At 32.4% G+C, this 20,967-nt stretch overlaps 5 protein-coding genes across 5 annotated transcripts; 1 reads left to right on the forward strand and 4 right to left on the reverse strand.

Moving 5' to 3' along the window:
• Nucleotides 1-668: 668 nt before the first annotated feature.
• LOC123922095 lies at nt 669-1,700 on the reverse strand. Its single transcript, XM_045974841.1, has one exon. It carries the CDS (start codon nt 1,698-1,700, stop codon nt 669-671), a length of 1,032 nt encoding a protein of 343 aa, XP_045830797.1.
• Nucleotides 1,701-3,424: 1,724 nt separating this feature from the next.
• Nucleotides 3,425-4,092, reverse strand: LOC123921769. The gene is made up of 2 exons (XM_045974440.1): nt 3,978-4,092; nt 3,425-3,901 (listed from the first exon to the last, which is right to left on the reverse strand). Exons 1-2 carry the CDS (start codon nt 4,080-4,082, stop codon nt 3,449-3,451), a joined length of 558 nt encoding a protein of 185 aa, XP_045830396.1. The 5' UTR covers nt 4,083-4,092; the 3' UTR covers nt 3,425-3,448.
• Nucleotides 4,093-7,745: 3,653 nt separating this feature from the next.
• LOC123923331 (SKP1-like protein 1A) lies at nt 7,746-8,210 on the reverse strand. Its single transcript, XM_045976018.1, has one exon. It carries the CDS (start codon nt 8,208-8,210, stop codon nt 7,746-7,748), a length of 465 nt encoding a protein of 154 aa, XP_045831974.1.
• Nucleotides 8,211-9,601: 1,391 nt separating this feature from the next.
• Nucleotides 9,602-10,078, reverse strand: LOC123923339 (SKP1-like protein 1A). The gene has a single exon (XM_045976025.1). It carries the CDS (start codon nt 10,076-10,078, stop codon nt 9,602-9,604), a length of 477 nt encoding a protein of 158 aa, XP_045831981.1.
• An 8,152-nt stretch (nt 10,079-18,230) lies between these two features.
• On the forward strand, nt 18,231-20,310 carry LOC123923377 (immune-associated nucleotide-binding protein 9-like). The gene is made up of 5 exons (XM_045976065.1): nt 18,231-18,518; nt 19,000-19,277; nt 19,357-19,521; nt 19,609-19,695; nt 19,894-20,310. Exons 1-5 carry the CDS (start codon nt 18,284-18,286, stop codon nt 20,095-20,097), a joined length of 969 nt encoding a protein of 322 aa, XP_045832021.1. The 5' UTR covers nt 18,231-18,283; the 3' UTR covers nt 20,098-20,310.
• The last annotated feature ends 657 nt before the right edge of the window (nt 20,311-20,967 follow it).

Consider the following 20,967-nt stretch of genomic DNA (forward strand, 5'->3'; position numbering starts at 1 on the left):
GCGGAACACTACATAAAAATAAATATAAAATATTTATATGCGCATATATATTTTAGTAACAAATATCAATCCAAATACATTATCAAATTTTTGAGAATTCAAATGCATTCAAGAAAAATCAAAACACGTCTACCAAAGAAAAAAAAAATCAAAATCAAAACAAGCTTAGAATGTCACGTTAACAACAGATATACGAGAAAGGATAAAGAGAATATGGTTCCAATAATAAGAGTTGCATTCCTTATTAACAACCAAGGGCTGAAGTTCGATATATGACTTTGACATGCAGCGTTAAAATTTATAGAGAGAATTTGCCACTCATTTGAGTCCCACAAGATTCAAGGGCTTAGTCTCTACAGTTACCCACGAATGATATCCAATTTAGACAAAAAAAATAGTTTCAAGAGAATATGTAAAAAAAGTAATGCTAATTTTTTTGGTACAACTCTTTCCAATCCTTATCCTTAATATTATAGTACTTACATGTTCTTGTTCTCTAACCTATTATCCTGCCACTAAATTTGGGGGAAGGTAGACAAGACTAAATGAAGTAAAAAAATAAATACAAAAAATAAAATGAAGCAGAGGCGCTTCAATTAAAACAGACGCTTCAATTAAAACATTACCATATGCCTCCGCTTCATATCCATTCATACGTGGGAGTTTATCTAGCGCCATGAAGTCGAACAAAACTTCTTCTTCAGGACTGAGAGGAGTTTGAACGTCTCCTCGGCCTCAACTTGTTTGTTAATGTCGGTTTTTGATGCACGATCCGGATGGAACTTCAAAATAGCTTTTTTATAGGCAGCATGCACCTCGTTTGGCGAAGGTCTAAGACTTTCCCCCACATTTATTCCTAAGCCACGAAGCAGTGAGGTCATATTTGTGCTTCGCCTCTCCAATTGACTGAGCCTGATCTTCAATATTTCGACCCGTAGTTTATCTTTCGTGTTCATTAATTCTTCGTCTTTCTTTTGCTTCTCTTTCACTTCTTCAAGGCGTTTTTTTGACCTTTCAATGTCCAGCATTCGGCCATTTTCAGCCTTTTTTCTTTTGAGCAGTTTTCGCAGTTTTTGTGCTTCCTCTGCCTGAATTTGCAATGCTCGCTGTCTGGATGCCAATTCCTCTTCCATGGCTTGTTTATATAACTTGGTTTCCTTATGCTTTTCTTTTTGATTAATTATATTATTCTCATTTCTGTTTCTCTTTGCCGAAACCTTTTCCCACTGTTCACGTTTTATGACCTCACAATCAGAACAATCACCATCACGATTCCAATGATTTGAATAGAATCCGGTACTTTTATGCCTCTTTGAAACATACACATCATAATCATCAACATCTACATGTACATAATTTCGCACACTTGAGGGCGTAGAAAACCTTTTGTTTGAAGAGGCATCACCATCAAACTCTCCAACACCATCAACATCATCACTCTCATCATCATCATCATCATCATCAATGCTAATAATAACACTACGCGGTGTCGATGTTTTATCTTTACTTGGCCTACTAAAATGGCGCAGTTTTTGTAAAACAGCATCAGGACAATCTATGATTTCTACATGATCAAATTGATCACAATCTAAGTCAATGTAAACAATATTCTCTTTCGCCTGACCAGTTTTGAATGCATTCTTCCCCATAGAACATGCCCGGGGTTGAAAGTACTCTCGAGAAACACCTTTTCCAAACATCTATACCTCCGTAATCAGTAAGAAGCTTTGAGAGAGACGAAGTAGCGATTGTGAAATTGGGATTGAGATGTGGGTGAATATATGATTGAAAAACCAATGAATTTTGCTGCGAAGGAGAGTCAAACATTAAGGCAGAGTGGATTTGTTTATGTAGGAGAGGTTTATGTAGGAGAGCGTATCTTATTATTTTAGTTAGATTTAATTTTACTACATCGTTATTTTTATTTAGATAGATTTGTTTTTTTTTTACAATCTTTTAGCTAGATTTGTTAGCTTTATTTAGTTAGATTTGTTTTTTTTTTTTGCAATCTTTTAGTTAGATTTGTTAATTTTATTTTTTCCTTACTATTTAAGTTAAACTATTGAAGCCTTGAAGACAAACATTTTCATTCAATAAAATTATAGAGACTAGCGGCCAGATAGGCGCGTTCCGCGCCAGTCTGTGTCTATTATGCAAATTTATGTAAAATAAAAGTCTTATATTAGGATGAGTTTGTTAATAAAAGATTTTTGCCGCTAAAATGAGTCAAATGCACTCTTTTATTCACATTCCAAACTTTAAATCCTAAAAATACAAAAGAAAGAAAAAAACTATTAAACAGTTATAATAAGGTTAATTAAAAGCTATCAATTGCCTAACAAGCGATATTAAACAACTATGACAAAGTGGTTTAGAGCTGAATTTCTTATCCTTCAAGGCCAAAGGGCACTACTAGAAAAATCTTAAATACCGACGGGCAAAATCTGTCTTTAAAATGCCAATATTCCGTCACTAAGCATGTTAGAGACAGAATTAGAGACCAATTTGATTCTGTCTTTAATTTCCTCGTCTCTAAACTATCAGAGACAGATTTTATATTCTGTCTCTGATTGGAGACAAAATTTATCTGTCACTATCAAATAAACATCCGTCTCTAAACATTGAATTCAAAACATAATAAATCCGTCTCTAAAGGAGACAGAATTGTCCGTCTCTAAATTCAAATAATTCTGTCTCAAAAATTCCGTCTCTAAGCATATAATTCTGTCTCCATATTGACAAAACACATTTTCCGTCTCTATAAAGTTTTTTTTTTTTTATTTTCTTATTTAGCAATTAAATGCTTATACAATTTTTCAAATATTAATTTTTATCTACTATATGTAATTTATATAATTCTAGAATGTGAGAAAATCAAATTTCGATTGACACCAAATGTATGTCATTCTTACAAAGTATCAAGTGCACCACTACTGCACTAAATATAATATCAAACCGAATATAGAATTAATTGGCATGATTGTTAATATAACGTTCGTTAAAGCTTTTGATAATATTAGTTTCGCCTAAGGAATTAGGGTACTTTATTAGATAAACGGGATTGATGAGCCAAGGAATTGGACTCGGTCTATTTTGTTATATTGTCGTAATTATAAGAATTTCATTGTTGAGGACTAGAACCTAGAGTACCAGTTAGGGACAAAGAGAGGATTCAAATTAATTCCTAATCGTCTTTCTCTATTAAAAGTTCACGTTTCAATTTTCTTGCGATTTTAATTATTGTCATTGTTACTACAAATCAATCTGAAAACCCCCTTTGCAATTTATTTATTAATCCTAATTTAATTTAATTGTCTAGTTGAAAATAAGAACAATCCTTGTGGATACGAATCTTATAAATTTTATTACTTAGCGACGAATTTAGTTCACTTGCTAAAATTGTCATCAAGTTTATTTAACAAAAATACATAAAAGAAAGTAACTAAAGCTAAGCTTCATCATCCAACACATCGTCTTCATCATCCATCACATAATTTTCATTAGTATCCATCTCATAATTTTCATTATCACCTTCTCTTCCAAGTTGACCCGGAGAGTTTTGATTAATACTAGGCACAAACCTTCCCAAAATCTGCTCCCAATGCTCCATCTTTTGTTTTAACGTTTCTTGTTCAAGATTCTTTTGCTCAAGTTCAACGGTTAATGCTTCGATCTTAGCCTCCATAGCAGCAACTTTATCTGACTGTACCACATTAGTAGAAATTGAAGGAGAAAATTTCAAAGATTCTTTGATAGTGGCAGCTTGAGATCCCAATCCAAATATGTGTCCCTTCTTGTTAATGCCTCCAACAACTTCCATGTATATACTATCATCAGATTGTTGGTTACTACCCTCACCTATTTGAGAATTTCTCTCAAACAATTTAGTTTGGTAACTTTCCTGAAAAATTGTAACTATTAGTATATTATTTACATTGCTAAAAGTTATAACTTAAACAAGATTAGTTTATACTTACAGCTATCAGAGCTTGTTCTTTGTTAAACCACTCATTTGATTTTTCCTTTGGTTTATGCATTCTCTGATAAACCTCAAAACAGGTTGGCTCTCTATTCAATTCCATCCTCTAAAACAAAACCAACATAAATTTAGTATAATCTATTTAAATTGAAATTCACTAAAGCATATTTACTACTATTTAAATTAGTATAATCTATTTAAATTGAAATTGACTAAAGCATATTTAACCCGGGTAAGGCATGACAAGAATTGTAATAGAATAGGAAAGAGAAGGCAGAAAAATGGTGTTTATTCTCCTGCAAACGACACTAATATCATTGTTTTATTCTCCCAACCGGGGATGCCTCGGTTTCATATATTTTCCCAGAAGACACGTTCTCATTTCAATTTTCCCTACTCTTAATACTCTGCACTGCAGTGCCAAAAACTAACACACTAATCCTCATTAATATTCCTTTCCAGATATATCCTCCAAATCTTATCCAAATCAAATGCAAGTATGCAACTACTATTTGGTTAGTTTAAATACTACAAAGTAAATGCTAGTTTTAATTAACCTAAATATGCTTATTAGGTAATTATGCAAATGCAGCAATATATATACAAATCTACAAATGCAGCAATAGAATGATTTAACCAAATGGAATGATACACAAACTGTTTCAACATTAATTCCAAACAGAATAAGGAAAATACATAACCCTTCCTTTGATTGAATCCATGCCCAAAACAATCAACACAACATCAATGTGGATGATACCCCTGGTTGCCCCCTCGTGACCCAACAATGGTATCAGAGCCGATGGTTCGACCGACTCCTTGTGTATCGAAAGTCTTCCTAACAAAGGTGGTGGTCAGGCGGCGTGTCCTGTTGCGAGCACAACAACAGCGGTACAAGGACTCACACTTGAGGTGAAGATTGTTGTGGCAAGTGTGAGTTAAGTTCCACATTGTTTAGAAAAGTGGAGGTTGAATACTTTATAAGTGAGAGGATCCATAAACCTATCACCTTAAGGTTTTGGGTAAAAATGTGGTGTCCAACTCACTTGTAGAGTTGTTCTTAAGCTCAATGTAGATATCTTCTTCACTGCCCCCTCGTGACCCGACACTATATGCATATAAAAAATACGGGTGCGAGAGGACCCAACCCAATCCAAGACTTTTGGTTCGGTCCCAACTCTGTCCTACGCAGTATACACAATTTTTTTTTGTTGTAAAAAATGACCGACCAAATAATAATCCGACATTGGGTTAGGACGGGTCCGGATGTCTTCGGATTACCCGATCATCCTATTATGCATATTAATTATATATTTTATTTAAAATGAATGAAAATAGTTATTTTCGCATGTTCATCACAAAGGTCCGTCAGGCGGCGTGTCTTGTTGCGAGCACAACAACAGCGGTACAATGACTCACACTTGAGGCGGAGATTGTTGTGGCAAGTGTGAGTTAAGTTCCACATTGCTTAGAAAAGTGGAGGTTGAATAATTTATAAGCGAGAGGATCCATAAACATATCACCTTAAGGTTTTGCGTAAAAGTGTGGTGTCCAACTCACTTATAGAGTTGTTCTTAATTAAGCTCAATGTGGATAATCTTCTTTACTGCCCCCTCGTGACCCGACACTATATGCATATAAAAAATACGGGTGCAAGAGGACCCAACCCAATCCAAGACTTTTGGTTCGGTCCCAACTCCGTCCTATGCAGTATACACGATTTTTTTTTTGTAAAAAATGACCGATCAAATAATAATCCGACATTGGATTAGGACGGGTCCGGATGTCTTCGGATTACCCGATCCATCCTATTATGCATGTAATTCTATTAATTATATATTTTATTTAAAATGAATGAAAATAGTTATTTTCGTATGTTGATCACAATTTTGTTAGAATTTGGAAGAGTTTGAGTTTAATGAAAAAAAATTGTGTTTAGAAACAGACCTATATATGACCGTTTATATACAAAACGTTTCTGGTATTTTTTCGCATTAATGGTTTTTTTTCTACGACCACTCGGAAAGTTATTTATAAAATTAAGAATTTGTCTATTAAACTTAATTATTAAATCTATAAAAAGATTGAGTAATTTTTCTCTTATGTAGTAACATATCATGTGGATTCTAAGCTGAGAGTTCTATCAAGTCCCTCGTCAGTGTACTATTTAACTTAACCATTAAATTAATCTAAGTGTACATTATAAAATTAGACATTATCACACTAGATCAAAACCTTTCTCTTACCCTACACTACATTCATGAAACTTCAACCGAGATTAAACCAAAAAAATAAAACACACCAATTCAGTAAATAAAATGGATTTTGAGAGAGAACTCCACATTTTAAGACCTTGAATCATCACTTCTAAGATCTTGTTTCAATTTCTCATGCCAAGATCTACGAGAGCCCTATCATTTAAGTGCTTCATAATTTCTTTTTTATATCCACTCTTTTTTTAATCAGAATTTATACATTTGAGGATGAAATTGAAGATAAAAACATGGGAATATACCCGGTTTTAACTTACCTATAGATTATCAGATTTTTTCGGATTTAGGGTCTTGAAAATGACCTAATCAAAATTTAAGACAATGTTAGGATTAGTTATAACACTCTTCCCGTCCCGTCTAATGGTCACCCTTAATCAGAGAAAAATATATACAGTAAGTTGTGAACACAACATAAAATAAAAAACCTAATTAAGCGATTGAGTTCAAGTGGTTATGAGCCCCCTTTGGATAAATTGTTTGGGAGAACCCGAGTCGATTTCTGATGTAAACAATTCTTTAACCCCTTTAGTATGTGTTGGTTTCATATATTAATTAAATGTATTTGTAAAAAAAATATAATGCTTACAAATTAATCTCTTTTTTTTTACACAACAAATTAATCTCTTTTTATTTATAAGAACAAACATATTTTGTTGGGTCAAGAGAGCAAAACATGAATTAGATACAATAAGTTAATGCGAGGACGTAATTATGGGCAGCTACAAACCAAAGTGAATATACACTAAAAAGAATAACTTAGAAACATTTGGGTGTGTTTGGTAACACAAATAAGCTAGCTTATAGTTTATTATATGAGCTTATAAGTTTGTTTAAAAAAATTAGAGGTGTTTGATAACAAACTTTTTTTTACTAGCTTATAGCTTTTTTTCAAATTTTATTTCAAGTAGCGTTTGAGCTTATAGCTTTTTACACTTTATTCCATTTTTACTCTTTAATTTAATAACTACCCACTTTAAATCAGAAACTACCCACTATCAGTGTCATTTTATATTTATTAACTACTTTAAAAGCTAATTTTACCAAACACTTTAATTTCAATTAACTAGTTTTTCAGCTATCATATCTATCAACCAGCTTATAACTTATTTTTACCAAACAGACAAAAAAAATAATACTCATATGCGCTAATGAAAATTGAAACTCACGCAGTAAAGCTTAACGGTTTAAATTGAGCAGCAGAGATCGCAGAAGGATTCATTGCTGAAGATGATCCGGATTGGATTTATTTTTTTAACTGATAGTTAGTTTGTGTTTGTGCTTAAGTTGATATGCAGATTCATGATCCGACTCGATGAATATAAACCGAAAGGAAAATAAAATAAAATTATGAAGCAATACTTTCATGAATAAAACAACGCATAACATAAAACTCTTTTCTTTTATTGATGAAAAACAAAAGCATTATTCTCTTAACTATCTCAAACCTATATTTTAAACAACGCATAACATAAAAATCTTTTCTTTAACAATCATTAATCAAAAGCCCATGCAAGTTCGCGAAGAACTTCTTCCTCTTCCTCGGGACTAAAATCATTGATAATGTTAAAAGTCTTGCGAATCTCCTCGGGCGTCTTATTCTTTATCATATCAGCAACAGTTTGGCATATAAGATCCAAAAGACTCTTGATGTCCAAATAGTGTGCAGCCAAGAAGAGATCGTAGAGAGTAGCTTGATCAACCTTCACGAAATCCTCGTCCCATTTCTTAAGATCATCATTAGAGGGTTTATCATTAGAAGCTTCGACATGCTTCTTGCAATACTCAATGACCTTCGCCAAGATTGTACCGGTTACATTTGGAATAGGGATTTCATCATCGGCACAATCCTCAATCATATGCTTGATCGTTTGCGATTCCAAGACAATTGCATGTTCGACCTCAAAGGTCTGACCGTCGTTACTCTTGAGAGTGACCTTCTTCTCTGATGATGATGCCATACTTTCTTTTTTCTGAGTTTGAAAAGAAAAGATAGTGAGGGAAGTGAGTGAATAAGAAGTAGGTGTGAGTAGTATATATAATGGTGCTAGAATAACTAGGTCACCTTTCAATTAAAAAATGTTTGACCAAAATATTTGATTTTTAATTATTTTTGGTAAAAAAATAAAATAAAATTAAAAGTATTTACATTTTTTAATTATTTTTGGTCAAAATATTTGCTTTCTAAATAATATCTATTTTTGAGTAAATTTTCTTTCCCAAAATAACAAAATACCTATTCTATGTTTTTTTCTAAGACGTGAAAATGTTAACATAGTACATTAATAGTAGTACATGTTAAGGAAGCAAATATAATATTTTTTTTAAGGATGGAATAAAAAGATTTGTTAATGGGTATATATGTCTTTTACTCATGGAAAATATAGTATTTTCTCTGTTACATATTAGATAGGGGTGGCGAAACCGGTTGGACCTGTCAAGCCGGTCTGTTTAACCCGTCATATTTTATCGGTTGGACTGAAGTGTTAAGTTTGGTACCTTAAGTTGGCCTGCTCGGCCTAACCCGTTTAAGATTAGTAAATTTAAACCTAGAAAATAGAAAGAAAAAAAAAATTGTTTGGCAGACCGGCCAAGGTTAACTCGTCAATAAACAGGACGAACTTGAATTTTGAGCCCAAACATCGATCCGAAGTTGCTCGGCCCGCTCCGTTTCGTGTGGTTGCATATAGTATAGACATTAATATATCAAATGTCGATTTTTAAAAGTAGATTAATTTTTAGTATTAGTTTATGTGATTTGTTAGAGTTTTAATTTTGATAAAAAGTTTTGTTAGATTTATTTGAAACTCACACCCATTCTCCATTAATTTCGGTGAAGCCATGGCTAAACCTTACTCACGGTATTATGACGGTTAAGACCATGTTGACATGTGTAAAAAAAAATCATGTGTACTATGTTTGTAGTTTTTTTTTTTTGAATGAGTTGTTACAATGTTATGTTAGTTTTTCTCCTTGTCAGGATTTGAATCTGGACATCCAACTCCTTTAACCCTTAGCTCAACTGCTCAACTAGCTTAACCAGTTAAGCTATCCATCCTATCCAACATTGATCCAACATTGATTTGTAGTGTGTTCTTGGTCATAGTATTTTTCTGATAATTCAATCAATAAAACTGATACAATTTTTATTCCAAAAGTTAATAATAATCAATGATAAAAAGAATGGGAATCAAAGTTGATATGCATGCAGAAATTTATTGCACTTCTTTCAAATAAAACAAAACATAATAACATAAAACATTGGTTTTTTTATTCTTTTATTTTTTATGAAAGTAAATCAACAGTCTCTTAAATCTACGCTAGAGACTAAATTAACATATGCATTATATAATCACTGAAAAGCCCATTGGTTTTCGCGACGAGCTTCTTCCTCTTCATCGGGAGTGAAATCATTGATAATGCCAAATGTCTTGCGAATCTCCTCAGGTGTTTTACCTGTCATCATATCAGCAATAGCCTGACTTGTAAAATCCAACAAACTCTTGATGTTCAAATAGTTTGCAGCTTCGATGAGATCGTAGAGAGTAGCTAGATCAACCTCGAGGAATTCATCATCCCATTTCTTAAGCTCATCGACAGAGGGTTTATCTTTGGCACTTGGTGCCTCAACATGCTTCTTGCAATACTCAATAACTTTCGCCAAAATTTTGCCGGTTACACTCGGAATAGGGATAGCCGTGTCATCGGCACCTTTGTCCTCGATCAAATATTTGATCGTTATGGATTCCATTGCAACCGTCTGTTCGACCTCGAAGATCTCACCATCGTTACTCTTGAGAATGATCTTCTTCTCGGATGATGATGCCATGATTGTTTTTTGAGTTTGAGAAGAAAGGAGTGTGAGGGAAATGAGTGAATGAGAAATAGAATAGGGGTGACTAGCATTTATAATGCTGCTAGAATAACTAGGGTCACCTTTCAATTAAATTATTTTGACTAAAAGATTTGACTTTTAATTTTTTTTGACCAAAAGATTTTCTTTTTTATATTTGAATTTCAACTTTTCTTGACCAAAAGATTTTATTTTCAATAAAAAGTAAAAGAAATTATTTTATGTTCCTTTTTGAATAAAATTATTTTATGAGGGGTAGAAGGTGGGACACTCTATATATAGGTGAAGCGTTCACATTCCACAATGTGAACGGATATAGCTCTTCTATTCTATGAAGCACGACTCCGACACGGACACCGCGACCAGATACGGATACGGACACCGTTAATGTAAAAAATATATGACACCAACACCGCTACATATTTATAAAACATATAAATTGAGAATCAAAATATATACATGCAAATCTAATTTGAGCAAGTTATTTTTTAAAAAAAGTTTTAAAATAAGATATAATAGTATTTTACCTTTATTTATCCATCTACGATTGAAAAAACTAAAAATATCGTAATTAAAATGTAATGTCTTTAATCCCTCACTGATCAATATTGTTGTTTCTACAAATCTTTAACTCTTGTAGATATGTCTAATATGTGCAAAGAAAAAATAATTATTTTTGGGACACTTGTCCGACACGTATCATCCGAGTGTCTTACAGGTGTCGGACATCGATCAAAGGAGTGTCAAACTAAAGGAAAAATTGAATTTTTTTGACACTGATATGAGCTATCCGACACATGTCGGACGAGTGTCATACGAGTGTCGAACACCGACACGTGTCGGATACCGCGACACGCCTAATCATAGAGGTGTCGGTGCTTCCTAGCTTCTTCATGCTAAATCTCTTATTTTTTGCATCTTTGTCAATTCCATTAAATGCTCCCTATAGCTCTTCTTGTATAGGGATGGCAATTTGACCCATACCTAGAGGGTACCCGCAAAAATTACCCACAACGGGTAGGGTAAAAACCTGCATTTTGGGTACGGGCACGGGTATGGGTAATTACCCGCAAAAATGAACGGGTATGGGTGCGGGTACGGGTACCTTAGTACCCACCCCGCCCCATACACGCATAATATATATTTATTTATTTTATTTATATTATTATATTATAATATATGTAAATCAATTTAAAACAATACAACTCTACTAAACTATTACATATTTTTAATAAAAATGTTTATTTATAACATAATATAAAAATGGGGGCTGCTAATTTAGACCCAGTTGGGTCTAAATTAGCAAGGTGCACCTTTTGAGTTGGACAAAAATACCCTTTCTTTTTATAAAAAAAAAAAAAAACATATTGGCGCTCATCCAGTGTCGCGCGCCTACCGCAGGACCACCGTTACAGACCGTTGATTTCCATCAGACGGCCAAGAGATGATCTCATCATGGCTGTCGGATCAATCAGACAGTCTAGATCATCCAGCTCCATGATAAGCCAGCGCGTGCAACACACTAGATCTGCGCCTGGAGAGAGAAAATTTTATTTTAAAAAAAGCAGGACACGTGTCAACTGCTGGGTGGTTGGCGTGTTTTTTTTCCATTTAATACTTTAAACTCAATTATTTCGTTGTAAATTAATTTTTTATTTTTTTATTTTTATACCAAAATTCATAATTTTTTTTTGTCTACAAATAGAGACTTGGTTCGTTTGATTTGGACACAAAAAAAAAACTCAATTTTTCACTACCTTTAATTATCTTTATATAATATTGTGAAACCATTTAGCTGGTAGAATGGTTTCACAGTATAACTCTCTGAAACCATTTTACTGGTAGAATGGTTTCAGTGAGTAATTTCTTAATTGTTTGCTTCTGAAACCATTCTGAAACCATTTAGCTGGTACAATGGTTTCAGAGAGTTGTACTTTGAAACCATTTCACTGATAGAATGGTTTCAGGGGAGTTGATTCTTAATTGTTTGCTTCTGAAACCATTTTACTGCTAGAATGGTTTCACAGTATAACTCTCTGAAACCATTCTTCCAGCTAAATGGTTTCATAGTAATATATAAACATAATTTTTCACTTCCTTAATCTCGTTATTTATATGTTCTATTGCATTTTAAATTATGTGTATCGTACTAAGTACGTTACTTGTGTGTTGTAATTTAACACGCACCACTCAATCAACTCACTGAAACCATTATACCAGCAAAAAGGTTTCAGAATATAACTCTCTGAAACCATTCTACCGGCTAAATGGTTTCATAAGCAAATAACTAAGAATCAACTCAATGAAACCATTCTACCAGTAAAATGGTTTCAAAGTACAACTCTCTGAAACCATAGTACCAGCTAAATGGTTTCAGAAGCAAACAATAGTTTTTAATTACCGTTTTATCTCATTTAATTAACGAAAAATAGTTTCAGGTCTCCAAAAATTTTATAAAATATACCAAAAGTTCCAGAATATTATCTAATATTTTATTAGAAACAAATAAAAAACAATTGGTTTCAGAGTACAAATCTATGAAATTATTATTATTATTTGTTAAATGGTTTTAAATAATCAGCGGAATTTGTGAAAATAATTTCATGACTTGAACTAGGGAGAGTGAGGTACACAAGAGGGTTCTAAATAATTCATAGTACTTTACATAAAATTTTGGAAATTTTTTATGGAATTATAATATTTTTAATTACCTTTTTAATCATTTAATTAACTAAAAATAGTTTCAGGTCTCCAAAAATTTCATACAATATACCGAAATTTCCAGAATATTATCTACTATTTTATTATGAAAAAATAAAACAAAAAATAGAGCCTCCCTGAGGCCGCACGCGCCCCCACGCGCCTCCGGTGAGAGTGGGCGTGGGCGACGCGCACTGTTCATCGTCCCCCCCACCCGTTTTATGCAGAAACGGGTCGCGCGACCCGGTTTTTGACCCGGTTCGATCTCCCTCAATACTCAACGAAACTCGACGTTCCTTATATGGATTTTGATCGTTTTTCAATTTTACAAAGGTTTCCGGTATTAGTTTTTGAAATCGGCGTTCGATTCGCACGTAAAATGAGGTCGAAATTTGGAAGAAATTTAAAAAATGTAATAGTTGTTGTTGTTGCATGGGGGGCGCGCTATTTTGGGGGGCGCGCTATTTTATGATGCAAATTACATACATGCCCCAGTTGCTCTATTGTTTCAAAAAAAAAAAAAAAGGGTATTTTTGTCCAACTCAAAAGGTGCACCTTGCTAACTTAGACCTAACTAGGGTCTAAGTTAGAAAACCCCTATAAAAATAATGTGAATATTTAACATAAATACGAACTTTAACATAAGGTTAGTAATAATTTTGTTTATAATTTTCATTGGTCAATATTAAAATCTTTGAAATTTTTTTAATTCTATTAAAATTATATGATATTTTATAATTGATCAATTTATTTTTAGTAAAAATACGGGTAACGGGTACGGGTATGGGGACCTAGGTACCCATAGGGTATGGGGACGGGAGCAAAGGTTGTTACCCACGCGGGTATGAGGATGAGTACGGGTATTTTTTCAATCCGCGGGTATGAGGATGGGTACTATAGTACCCTACCCATACCCTACCCATTGCCATCTCTATTCTAGTAACCTCAAAAACAGTTGGGGTTTTATCATTCCAACATTTTTTATTATTTCTCATCCGCCACAACATCCTGAGCAGCATAGCCATCTCTGGTATCATTGTTTAATTCATCAAGCATCTTGATTAATACATTAACACAACTAGGGATGGCAATTTGACCCATACCCAGAGGGTACCCGCAAAAATTACTCACAACGGGTAGGGTAAAAACCCGCATTTTGGGTACGGGCACGGGTATGGGTAATTACCCGCAAAAATGAACGGGTATGGGTGCGGGTACGGGTACCTTAGTACCCACCCCGCCCCATACCAGCATAATATATATTTATTTATTTTATTTATATTATTATATTATAATATATATAAATCAATTTAAAACAATACAACTCTACTATACTATTACATATTTTTAATAAAAATGTTTATTTATAACATAATATAAAAATAATGTGAATATTTAACATAAATATGAACTTTAACATAAGGTTAGTAATAATTTTGTTTATAATTTTTATTAGTCAATATTAAAATCTTTGAAATTTTTTTAATTCTATTAAAATTATTTGATATTTTATAATTGATCAATTTATTTTTAGTAAAAATGCGGGTAACGGGTACGGGTATGGGTACCTAGGTACCCATAGGGTATGGGGACGGGGGCAAAAGTTGTTACCCACGCGGGTATGGGGATGGGTACGGGTATTTTTTCAATCTGCGAGTATGGGGATGGGTACTATAGTACCCTACCCATACCCTACCCATTGCCATCCCTAAACACAACCAGAAACTGCTGCAATATAATCCTATATTTGGTGCCAAATTTCGCTATTCTCCCATTCCTCCATCGCTGCTTCACAACCAAAAATAAACAGTGCCACTCTAATTTTTATTTTCAAATTACTTACCAAAATAATAATAACAACAGTATAATCCCTGTCAAATTTTAAGTTTTTTTTTTATTTCTATATTATATTTTCTAAGTATGATAATTATATTTTTAAAAATATATAGTCTCTCGATTGCACAATAATTTTTAAAATTTAATAAATATTAGGAAAAGAAAATGTATAAAAGAAAGAGAATTTGTGATTTACTAATTTATCATTATTTTTTATTACTCCGTCCGTTTTTTTAAGGGTCTTTTTAGAATAGTAATACTAAATTAACAAAGTGTATTTTTACACTTTATCTTTCAATTATACCCTAATTTTAATTCACCAATAAAATTTTATTTTTTTTGCCCACACTTCCTCTTTCCAATAACACAATATAATTTAATATTTAATATGTAAAAAAAATATAATAAAAATTAAAGGCTAACTTGAAACTTTTAAACGTAAGGATCCAAATTAAAACCTAAAATAAACATCAGGGGCCAAATATACAATTAAATCAAATTTAATTACATTTAAAAAAATAGGTTTAATTAGTCTATTGGTCCCTTAAAGACATTTTAGGTTTCACCACGGTCCCTTAAAGAAAAAAAGGCTCAGATTGGTCCCTTAAAGATAAAAAGGTCCGGATTGGTCCCTTAAAGACATATATGTTTGTCATATTGGTCCTTTCCGTTAAATTTTAACTCCAAATATAACAAAAAATTCTAATGGTTAAAATTTTAAAAATTAATAAGGTTTTTGGTAGACCACTTACACTTAATGGCATCCACAATCCAGTAAATTAAAACTAACGTTTTTTGTAAAAAATTGACAGAAAGGACCAATTGAGAAACAGATGTGTCTTTAAGGGACCAATCCGAACATTTTTTTCTTTAAGGAACCATTGTGAAACCTAAAATGTCTTTAAGGACCAAAAGATAATTAAGCCAAAAAAAAATATATATAAATTGGCTATGTTGTTAGTCAACGGAAGGAGAGAAAAGTTTTTTGGTTACTTTTTCTAGAAAGAATCAGCTTTTTGGTAAGTTGTACTCAAACCGTCCCAAAATATAAGAAAAATTGGTCAATGAAAGTTGATGTATTTAGTTTAAAATTTAGTCCAGATACATTCACTTTTGTTGACCTCCTTTTGCTTATATTTTGGGACGGAGTAGTAGTATATTAGAAGACCCATTGAACCCCAAATTTTCAGAGACTTAAAGACGTTCGCCATCTTCGCCCTTATCTCTAATGCGGCCTTGGGACAAGACTTAAATTGTCTACTTCGACAACAAAATTTTATTTAGGGTAAATAGGGTTTTACCCCCTGTAAAATAAGCTAATTTTGCATTACCCCCTGCAAAAAAAAAACTTGGGATTATCCCCTGCAATATGAAGATTCTCTCTTTTTACCCTTGCTTGACAACTTGGCATATAATCTTTATTTTTTATGAGGTGGCATGCATATGTGGCATTTATTTCATTTTTATTTTTTTAATTTGCACATGTCATTTTTATTATTAAATAAATTGGTGACAAATATTTAAAAAATCCCACTTAATTAGTTTTAGAAAAATAAAAAATATTGTGTCAAAAAACAATTATTAAAAATAAAATATGTTAATTCAAAAAGATATGTTAATCCATTGTTTCTAACGCAAAAAAAAAAAAAAAAAAACTCACAATCTTTTCCTGTAACATAACACAAATCTTTCTCCTTCTCATTTTTCTTCTCAAAACCCAAAATTATTTTTTCTCTAATACAAACTCAGAATCCCAGAATCCTTTTTCCCTAAAATAAAACCTAGAAATCCGCCGAATCACTCCGCCGAATTCGTCGAAACAAATAATTGATGAAGAACAAAGGCAGGAACTAGGAACCGAATTTCCTATAAAGGCAGAAACTGGATTTTTGAATTTATGGGTTAGGGATTGAATTGATGGGATGAAGAATTTGTTTCATAGAATTATGTTTTTGGGTTAGGAAGAAATTGGGTTGTTGCAAAGGGATGAAGAATAGAAGAACAAAAGAAATTTATGATTATGTTTCTGGGTTTACCGAGATTGATTTTTGGAAGAAAAAAAATTGGGTTCTGTTTGGATTGTTGTTCTTGGTGGTGTTGATGATTTTGTTGATGTTGTTGTTGTTCTTGGTGGTGTTGATGTTGTTGTTCTTGTTGAATAATGAAAGTTATCGTGGTAGGGATGAAGGGAAAATTAGAAAAGAATTTATTATTATTTTTTTAATTTTTAGTTTATTTAATAATAAAAATGACATGTGCAAATTAAAAAAAATTAAAAAAAAAATTAAATGCCACATATGCATGCCACCTCATAAAAAAATAAAGATTCTATGCCAAGTTGTCAAGTAGGGGGTAAAAAGAGAGAATCTTAATATTGCAGGGGGTAATCCGAAGTTTTTTTTTGCAGGGGTAATGCAAAATTGGCTTATTTTGCAGGGGTTAAAACCCTATTTACCCTTTTATTTATTTATTTATTGTGTAACAAAAACACAAAATTTTGTTTATTTTTCAAAATATAAACTTTTAAATAAATATTAAACATCAAACAACAAACTTTTGGTAACCATTTTTTTTTTGCGTTTTAAACCAAAAAAAAAACTTGGTTTTTTAATTCACACACATTGAAGTTTGTTTGGAGTTGAAATCTTTATCTGCGTCTAATTATGTGATTGTTTCAATTGTTTGTTATGTATTTGCCAAACAAGATATATACGATCACACACTTCACTTTCTCACTATATATATAAGCCTAACATTTTACTCAAAAGTGTAACACTTTATAGGGTTTTCTTTTACTTGTTTCCTACCTTTGCGTTTCATCGGAAAAAGTCACTCACTCCGTAAAGTCTTCATACTTTGTTACTTAGTGTTTCTTAATCTTTCACTTTCATCATCTACTCTCCAACCACAATTATATAACAAATATTATACTTCAGAGAACCTGTTTAAATTGACTTATTTTGTAGTTTATACAAAGCTGTGCAAGTAAATAAGCTTTTATTTATTATCATAAGTTTTTTCACCATAGTTTATGAGAAAATAGCTTACGGGTGTATTTGGTAACACAAACAAGATAACTTATATCTTATCTTATTATAGTAGCCTATAAACTTGTTTCATAAAATTAAAGGTGTTTTTACCTTTTATTCTAATTTTAACCTTTATAGCTTATAGTTTTCACCATAGTTTATGAGAAAATAACTTATAAAAATACTATCTTTGTTGTAAAAAACTCATGAATTAACATAAGTTTTTTTAATAAGCTTAAAAATAAGCCAATTTCAAACGACCCTAAATTCGAAAAGTGAATATTTACTTATACGATGAGGATGAGCAGCAAAACTTTTATCTCATTACATGGTGAACTACCATAAATTTTTTTTTGCCAAAATTAAATTTTGTTATAGTTTCAATAAAATTAATGTGTCATATATTTGTAAAACCTACTTTGATAATAAACAAATGTGAAACTTAGTTTGGTATATCTTGGTAGCCTTTTATCATCTGAGCTGCATTTACTAGACAATTTAATTTGTTATTTGTTGACATAAATAAGTACTTGAAATTTCCATATGTTTAGTTTCATCACAATCAATGCCTTATGGTTTGTTCTTTTTAAAATCTTTTTCAGTAATTTAATATATCATGGGTGGAAGTTCTGTTCTTGCTGTTGATGATTGGGAGATTGCTTCACATAATGATGTTAGGACACTTGTTTTGTTCGGACGTACCGGCAATGGCAAGAGTTCGACGGGTAATAGTATTCTTGGAAGAAAGGCCTTTGAATCAAGGGCTAGCTCTTCCGGTATAACAACCTCTTGTGAAATGCAGACAACTACAATGAATGACGGACAAATTGTTAATGTTATCGATAGTCCAGGTAAAAACATGGTAACTTTAGTCGTGTTTGCGGAATGACATGTTAACTTAGGTTGTGTTTGGTGAATTAGGCCTACTAAAAAAATTCTATTTATCGACTAATTTAATGATGTAACCGAATTTAGCAATCGAATCTTGTATTGGTTGCTAAATGGATCACTAAATCGGTCGATTTTGTGACCTATTTAGAGACCGGCTTTCAATGTATGCACGCGACCAATATAGTAACTGATTTAGTACATGGATCACTAAATGGGTCGCTAATTGAGTTTGTGACCTATTTAGAGACCGGCTTTCAAAAAGTCACTAGTTGCTATAATGCATGCGCCCGACCAATATAGTAACTGAACCGAAACAAACATGACCTATTGTTTGAGTTATGGAGTGTGTGTGTGTGAATTGTGACTTCTAATTGCTTAACTATTTCTTCTTTAAATTGTTGGAAACTTTGTTGTATATCTTTAACCAGAAATTTTTCACAGGATTGTTTGATTGTTCTGTTGGAATTGACTTTCTCGGAAAAGAAATAGTCAAGTGCATTGATTTAGCCAAGGACGGAATCCATGCCGTCATTGTAGTGTTCTCTGTTAGAACACGCTTTACCGAGGAAGAAGAAAATGCTCTACGTAGTGTGCAAACATTATTTGGAAGAAAAATTGCTGACTACATGATTGTGGTCTTTACCGGGGGAGATGAATTGGAAGAAAATGGCCAGACACTCGACAGTTATTTGGGTGGTGACTGTCCGGAGCCTTTGAAGGTTACTATTATTACTGTCATTTTGATTAATTGCGGAGTATTCTTTCTTATCTGATATGTGTTAATTAACATTATCGCAGGAAGTTTTATCTTTATGTGGAAATCGATATGTGCTTTTCGACAACAAGACTAAGGATAAAAAAAAGCGATTTGAACAAGTTCAAGAACTTCTCATGAATGTCGATATGGTAATATCAAATAACAGTGGGCGACCCTATAGAGATGAGTTATTTATCGAACTAAAGGTAAAGGTTTTGCAAATTTTACAATGTCGTTTATTTTTTTGAAAATTTATATATTATGATATGAATAAATTCGCCTTTTGGTTGCAGAAAGGAGCAAACGAGCTGCATAAACAACAAAGAGTGGCTGATTCGATGCAAGGATATAATGACCAACTTAACCGAATTACTGCAATGGTGCGTTTATATTTTGCGATCTTTATCATTTCATTGTTCTTTTTTCTTTTTTGTACCTCTTGTTAGGCAACAAAGTATGATAGAAAATTCGACATCACATTTTGAATCTAAAAAGTAAAAACCTCGAGTCAAGAATATAACCGATTAGAAATTTCATTCCTACTCGAGAAACTTAACAATTATTATATGGTTTTGTAGGTCGAGTCAAAGTTAATGGAGGCAACTGCAAGGCTCGAGCAACAGTTGGCGAACGAGCAAGCTGCAAGACTAAAAGCAGAACAGCTTGCGAATTCTGCTCAAATGAAATCAAATGATGATATTAAGAAACTCAGAAGACATCTTGAGCAAGCACATGAAGAACTTCGCAAGCGAGAACAACACTCTACTTGTGCAATTCTCTGATAAACTTGCAAACAGTTCATTTAGTTTTTTTTTTCTTTCACGGATTATTATTATTTTGTTTTGAATTTTAATATATTTCTGTTAAATATTTAATTACTTTTTTCTTCATGCTTGTGGCATCTCGATCAGAATGAATATTTTTGCATATTATCACAAGGCATTTCGATGAGGTTTCTCTTTTAAGATGACTTGTGTTGACGGTGAAATTTATTATTTCGAACAAAAATGGATTCAATGATTAATTTCCGATTTAAATTATAGATATTGTTGGATTCTTGGTTAATAGGTTTAGGTTGTAAATCCGCTATTCGATTTTATGTATTTTCTGGTGTAAATCGGGTATCCTCTGCGCGTAACTGCAGAGACTATCCGTCGAGTCTTGTGAGACCCAAATGAATGGCAAACTCTCGCTAAAATTTTATGTATTTTCGAATATGGTTTGGATATTATGTGAAACTAAAATTAACTAATTAAAAGTACCATATATGTGAAGGACTTCGAATGTAAAAGTAATTATATAAAAATAAAGAATTTAATTTATATGCGTCCAATAATATATCAACACATCATGTATGATATTTAAAAACACATGATGTGTCATGTTCATTAAATGATGTGGCAAGACATCATTGGATGCATGTGTAAAGAATCCTTACACAGACGGTGCACAACAATTAAACTCTGGTATTTGTCCAATAATATATCAACACATATGCGTTCAATAATATATCAACACATCATGTATGGTATTTATCCGTGTTATGTGTTAAAAAATTCTGCTTTAAGTGTTTAACTCCCAAGAGACACACTACATCCGCTACTTGTAAAGATATAGCTTTTATTTGCATAAATTATTTTCATAAATTATTT

Source organism: Trifolium pratense, linkage group LG4, assembly GCF_020283565.1.
Source record: "Trifolium pratense cultivar HEN17-A07 linkage group LG4, ARS_RC_1.1, whole genome shotgun sequence".
In the NCBI taxonomy this organism is placed as follows: Eukaryota; Viridiplantae; Streptophyta; class Magnoliopsida; order Fabales; family Fabaceae; genus Trifolium; species Trifolium pratense.